We start from the raw sequence: 6,690 nt of genomic DNA, 5'->3' as shown, positions 1-6,690 counted from the left end.
GTGGAATTCGTTTCCACAGACGGCTCCCAAGTCATTGGATATGTTTAAGGTTGAGGTTGATAGATTCTTGATTAGGCAGGGCATGAAGGGATACATGGAGAAAGCAGGAGACAGCGGCTGAGAAGGAAAATGGATCAGCCATGATGAAATGGCAGAGTGACTCGATGGGCCAAGTGGCCTATTTCTGCTCCTATATCTTATGATTTTATGTCTCCATATACGCGTCCCATTTAAATCTTTTCGCTCCCATCTTAGACCTTAGCCCTCGAGTTTCAGACTCCTCTATGGGGGAGCAAGCACACAGAGATAGTCTCTCACGCAGGCACACGCATACATAGTCGCATTCATATAAACATGCACAATCACACACAGATGGATAAACATAGTCACACGGTTTGATATACACACACAGAAGTAGTTTCACACAGAGGCAGATACATACAGTGAGCTCCACTTTCTCTCTCTCCCTCTCTCTCTCTCTCTCTCACACACACACACACACACACACACACACACACACACACACACACACACACACACACACAGTAACTTGAGTTCGGATAGAGCCCGGCACTGACAGGTATCCCTGGCACTCCAGACTCCCCTAACTAGTGAGCAGATTCCGGGGGCTGAGTGCCTGAGGTTGTGTGTGTGTGTGTGTGTGTGTGTGTGTGTGTGTGGGGGGGTGATGGTTGTTGGTGGTGGGGAGGGACTACGGCAGGGACAGGAACGCAGAAGAGGGAGAAGAAATTCCTGAGACAAGTGTCCTGGGACCCCCGCGAGCTATTTTCGCCGGGTGACAGATGTAAAAATATCTCAGGCAGCTGCTGTTGAGAGCGAGCAGGTGTAGAGGGGGTAAACATGCACTTAAAAGGAAAAGAGTTGGACGCCAGGGGATTGGGCCGGATCTGAGTGCTGGGGATTCGGTGCTGCCAGATACTGCGGCCGGCTCACCATTGGCCGAGAGGGGCAGGGGTTGGGACGGAGGGCGTGGGGAGGGGTTTCTGGGGAGAGGTGGTTGGAGGAGGAGAGAAGGGTGCCGGAGGCTGCAGAGATCGAAGCAGCATGCGCAGGGGACGGAGGCTCGATTCAGGAGGGACGGATGAGGGCTGAGGGAGAGCGGAGGGACGGATGTTCCTGGAGGGGCGAGGGCTGCCCCGCTGGGGAGTGGGGGCATTCGGGACCACCAAGATCCTGTGTGGAGTGATCAGCGTGAGTGGGAAGCGAGGGACCGGGTGACGCAAGTGGTTACGGGGATTTTGTGTGTGTGTGCATGTGGAAGTGTTTTGCGGGGAAGTTTCTATATGTACGTGGTGGGCTCTGTGTGTGTGTGTGTGTGTGTGTGTGTGTGTGTAGGTGCGTGTGTGGGAGGACATTTGGTAGGCTGAACAGAACATGGAATTTTGTGCGTCGGGTTATGTCTGGGTGTTAGTGTGAGAGGATCGGTATGTGTGTGTGTGTGTGGGCGGGGGGGCGGATCTGTACAATGGCCCCTGTGTGTGTGTGTGTGTGTGTGTATATATATAGAGAGAGAGGGAGTGATGGGTGTCTGTGTGACTGTGCTAGCCTGTGTGTGTTTGTGTGGGATTCAGTGTCTGTGTGTTTGGTGAGTGTGTGGGGTGTCTACGTGGAACGAGGTATATGTGCCTGTGTGGGGTGTCTGTCTGGGCGTGTGTGTGTTCTCACGTGGGGGTGTCGGTGTTTGTAGGGTGGTGTTGGTGTGGAGAGTAGCGCGTGTGGTGGGGGGTGGTGGTGGAGTTTTATTGTCTGTTGGTTATTGCAGTCATTCGGGGAGAGCTGCTGTCACATTCAGTCCCCTTCGCACCTAGCGCTCTCTCATCATCTCACTCTTCTTCCAGGTTACGTAGAACCGTGTCGTTCCGTCCCACACCCAACAAGCCACAGAACTGCTGCCCACCATCACCCAATCACACATCCCTCCAGCTTCACATCGAGATCCCCTCCTACGGTGTACTCCTCCTGTACGCACCCACAGACCCGACACCCCTTCCCTTCGGCCTTATCTCCATCCTGTGTGAGCTGCGGGAGAGGGTGGGAAGTCGGGCAGCGTCCGTAGAGAGGGGAAGAGGGTCTTGTGGAACCCCGGCTCAGAACTGGGAAAGGAAAAGGTTATATTTGTCTCTCGCCTAGCCCTCTAATTCTGGACTCCGTTCTCGGTCCTCAGGGAACGCAGGATGCACCCGGCTCCGGCGAGGCGCTGCCGCAGGGGTACCCGGCCCAGTACCCTCCTCCGCCTCCTCAGACCCGTCTGCCGGCCGAATACCCCGCTCCGCTCCCTCACCCCAGCCAGGAGTACGCGGGGCAATCGGTTACGGAGGCTGGCCTTCGACTCTACCCCCAGCCCCAGGCTCTGATTGAGACGACGACGGCGGTGGAAGGACCGATAACCGGAATCCCCCCTCCCCCCGCGGTAAGTGGCGAGTGACTCCGGACTGCCGGCCGGGCAGATCACGATGAGATTACTGCAATTTAAATGTTTTTATTATTGTCAGATGTACCGATCTGCAGTGAAAAGTTTGCCTTGCATGTACTGTTCATACCGATCAATTCACTCAGGTGGCCGGGTAGAGATTCGTCTCTGCCAAAGGAGGTGTAAAGCGCCCTTTCCCTCCGCTAGGCTGCAGGTCACCCTTGGGCAAGGTGTAGCACCTGCTTAGCCCCCCCAGCAAGTGAAGCCATGGGAACAGGTGGTGGATGGTCGTATGAGCAGCTGGTGCGTATCACAGCTTCTGGTTATGCGACCAGTGACGCCAGGCAAGCAATCTGTGAAGATTATTCACAATGTATTGGAGAGTTGTGCCTTGATTTGTTGTTTAGGCTGGCTATATTTGTGCATATGTCCCCATCCCCCAAACCCCCCAGGAATCATTTAACTATAATGTCCATTTTCTGTTGGAGAACTGAAGTTTGGGATGAAGGGAGAGGTGCGGATGGAACAGGAGGGTAGCGTAACGTAATGCTATTACAGAGCCAGTTACCCAGGTTCAATTTCCGCCGCTGTCTCTAAGGAATTTTTGTACATTCTACTCTGGATGAGTCCTCCTTCGGTCAGGGTTGGCCATGCATGTTGTGTCCTCGCTGTCTGGATATGCAGGCTAGGGTAGTACAATTCTGCTCTTACCGCGTGGGTTTACTCCCTGTGCTCCGCTTTCCTCTCACATTCCAAAGGCGCAGGTTATTTGTTCACCTGGGTGTAATTGGGCGGCACAGGCTCGTTAGATTGTATGTCTCAATAATAATAATAATAATAATAATAATAATAATAATAATAATAATAATCCAGACACGTCGGTACCCATATTGGCCGGTGCTCTGGTCAGCATCTGTTCTGCATGTTAGGGGCGGAGGAGACTAAAACCTGGCCTGTAAGTACAAAAAGCAATACCCTTTCGCTTTTAAAGTGGAGAGATGTCAATGGAATAGAGTGATAAGATCACAGCATGCGGATTGCCAGGGCATGCCTGGAGCTAGCGATGAGCATCACAGTTAATGAACGGTTAGTAGTGCACTGTTGAATAGTCGGGCAGGCACCGGGAAACCCGAAAAGATACTGCCAAGATTCCGAGTAGCCTATCAATACCACAGGCCGCGACTGCTGCAACCGTTTCCTGGAGGAGCAGTCTTACAACGGAGACCACTCAAGCAGTTAAGAGAAGAAAGACACGCATGAAATGGTCATTAGAAGTAAACACATTTATAATACGTGTATACTACCGAGTAACGGAACTTGAGTCTCACATGACAGGATACAGAGATAAACCTCAGGAACAGTTACACAGTCAATATTCAAACACTACTAGAATAGTCCAAAAGTTCCTAGCAATTGAAAAATGAGTGTGCTTGGCTATGCCTGTACCTCAGGTTTTACCAGCCTGAGTGAGAAAAATAAATACATTAATAATTGTTGTTCGTCCATCGTTGACGTCGATGAGGACCTCGACATCATTATGATGGTGTCGAGACTAGCGCGTGATTTGGATTGAAGTGAGGGAGAGTTGCGCAGCGTCAGCCTCACTCTCTCTTCCCAATTCCCATCTGGATCCAGTGGCAAGACAGAGTCTAGACGGCTGGAGATGGGACTAGGTGCAGTGGATGACCAGGACGTCTTCTGTGTCTTGTCCTGCTCTACACGTTCCACGACGCTTGCAGAGACCGCCTTCTTGACCCTTGGACCTTCCATTGGTCTGGTCCGCTCAATCCACCAGAGTCTGTCTTCACGTGCTGGGATAGACAACTCCCTATCTCACCGAGGGTTTGAGACCTGTCGGCTACCCTCACCTGGTTTAGCCGGCTTGTCGAAGCCGTTGCCCGGGGTGTGGCCGCTGTCGCATGCAAACAGCTACGGGGAGCCACAGGTGAGAGCTGAGTGCCAGGTGGGGACCAAAGGTGGACTAACCGCCCTGAAAAGGACGCGACATGTTCCCCCACCAGAGGTGCTACCCCTCCTTGACACCCCATATACCCCATATACATTAATAATAATAATAATAATAACAATAGCTGGTGTCGTCTGTCTTGTAAAGATACTGCCCAGAAGAACACAATGACAAACCAATTCTGTGAAAAACTTGCCAAGAACAATCATGGTCATGGAAAGACCATGATCATCCACGTCATATGTCATGGCACCTAATGAATGAACCTGGGTAGTAAAAGGTAAACCAATATCAGAATACCAAATAAAGTATAACAGCTACAGAGAAAGTGCAGTGTGGATAGAAAATAAGGGGCAAGGTCATAATGAGGTAGGTTATGTGGCTAAGACTCTACCCTATCATTTCTGGGAAACAACTAAGTAGATAATGGTGTTGACGTTATCCTAGAGACTGGTGGTACTTGCTTTTAGGCTTTTGTATCTTGTGTCAGTGGGAGAGGGGAGAAGAGGAATGTCTGGGGAGGGTGGGGTCTTTGATTATACTGGCTATTTAACTGAAGCAGTGAGAAGAGTGGAAAGTCTGTAGAAAGGAGGTCAGATTTCACGATGCACTGAGCTGTGTCCACAAATCCTCGTGGTTTTTTGTGGTCATGAGTAGAGCAGTTGCCATACCTAGCTGTGATGCATCCAGATAAGATGCTTTTTATGGTGCATCAACAAACATTGTTAAGGGTCGATGAGGACATGCAAAATTTCTTCAGCCTCCTGAAGAAGTAAAGGCTTTGGTGAGCCATCTGCAAGTTTCTTGGCTGTGACACCTACCTGGTTTGACCAGGACAGGCTGATGGTGATATCCATGCTGGGAACTTGATGCTGTCAACCGTCTCGGCCTCAACATGGTTAATGTGGACAGGAGCATGTTCACCGCATCCCTTTTAGAACTCAATGACCAACTCTTTTGTTGACGTTGACCACAGTTTTGCCATTACAGTATCTCTTTCTCATTCCTGTACTCCAACACATCATTATTTGAGATCTGGGATTCTGTGGTTGTATCATCTGGAAACATAGATGGTGGCTGAGCAGAATCTGGAGACCTCAAAATCTGCAGTCCATAAGACTAGAAGACCTAGGAGCAGAAGTAGTCCATCGAGTCTGCTCTGCCATTGCATGATGGCTGGTCTATTATCCTTCTCAATCCCATTCTCTTGCCTTCTCCCTGTAACTTTTGGAGCCTTGACTAATCGAGAACTTATGAACTTCTGCTTTGAATAACTTGGTCTCCACAGCTGTCTGTGGCAATGAATTTCACAGATTCACCACCCTCTGGCTAAAGAAATTTCTTGTCATCTCTGGTCTAAATGAACACTCCTCTATTATGAGGCTGTGCCCTCTGGTCCTAGACTCATCCACTTTTGGAAGCATCTTCTCCATATCTACTCTGTCTAGGCCCTTTCAATATTCAATAGGAGCCATGAGATCCCACCTCATTCTTCTAAACTCCAGTGAGTACAGGTGCAGAGCCATCACACACTCCTCATGCATTAACCCTTTCATTCCTGGAATCATTCTCATGAACCTCCCCTGGACCCTCTCCAATGCCAGAACATCTTTCCTTAGATAAGGGGCCCAAAGCTGCTCAAGTACTCCTAGTGTGGTCTGACTAATGCCTTATAAAGTCTCAGCTCTTATATTATAGTACTCTCAAAATGAATGTTGATATTGCATTTGCTTTCCTTACCACCAACTCAACCTGCAAGTTTAGAGAATCCAGCACAAGGACTCCCAAGTCCCTTTGCACCTATGAGTTTTAAATTTTCTCCCCATTTAGAAAATAGTCTATGAGTCTGGGTCAGCACAGTGGTGTAAGGATTAGCACAACACTTTATAGTACCAGTGACCTGGGTTCAATTCCTGCCACTGCCTGGAAGGAGTTTATATGTTCTCCCTTTGACTGTGTGGGATTCCTCTGGGTGTTTTGGTTTCCTCCCACAGTCTAAAGACATATTGGTTGGTAGGTTAATTGGTCATTGTAAGTTGTCCCCAAATTAGGTTACGATTAAATAGGGGCATTGCTGGGTTGCGTGGCTTGGAAGGCCAAAGGCCTACTCCATGCTGTATCTCAATAAATAAATAACAGATTGATTTCTTCTACCAAAGTGGACGACCATACACTTCCCTACACTATTCCATCTGCCACTTCTTTGTTCATTCTTCCAATCTTTCCAAGTCTCACTGCTTCCCGAACACTACTTGTCCCTCTACCTACCTTTGTATCTTCTGCAAACCTTTAT

General features: G+C 49.4%; 1 protein-coding gene across 7 annotated transcripts in view; it reads left to right on the top strand.

Moving 5' to 3' along the window:
* Window positions 1-1,014: 1,014 nt before the first annotated feature.
* The window catches only part of LOC134339000 (RNA binding protein fox-1 homolog 3-like), a 45,483-nt gene continuing 39,807 nt past the window's right edge, over window positions 1,015-6,690 (top strand). For 5 of the 7 annotated variants that reach the window (XR_010016320.1, XR_010016319.1, XR_010016318.1 and 2 more), the window contains exons 1-2: window positions 1,016-1,212; window positions 2,186-2,431. Coding sequence is in view for 1 of the 7 variants with exons in the window: in XM_063035228.1 (XP_062891298.1) it covers window positions 1,132-1,212; window positions 2,186-2,431 (327 nt within the window). In the remaining 6 variants the exon portion in view is untranslated. Of the gene's footprint in view, window positions 1,213-2,185; window positions 2,432-6,690 lie in introns of all 7 variants that reach the window. The other 2 variants (XR_010016322.1, XR_010016321.1) reach the window with 1 other exon arrangement.

The sequence above is a fragment of the Mobula hypostoma genome, chromosome 28, assembly GCF_963921235.1.
Source record: "Mobula hypostoma chromosome 28, sMobHyp1.1, whole genome shotgun sequence".
Classification (NCBI taxonomy): Eukaryota; Metazoa; Chordata; class Chondrichthyes; order Myliobatiformes; family Myliobatidae; genus Mobula; species Mobula hypostoma.
The sequence above is the reverse complement of the archived record's forward strand: the minus strand, read 5'-3'. Positions and strand labels throughout refer to the sequence as shown.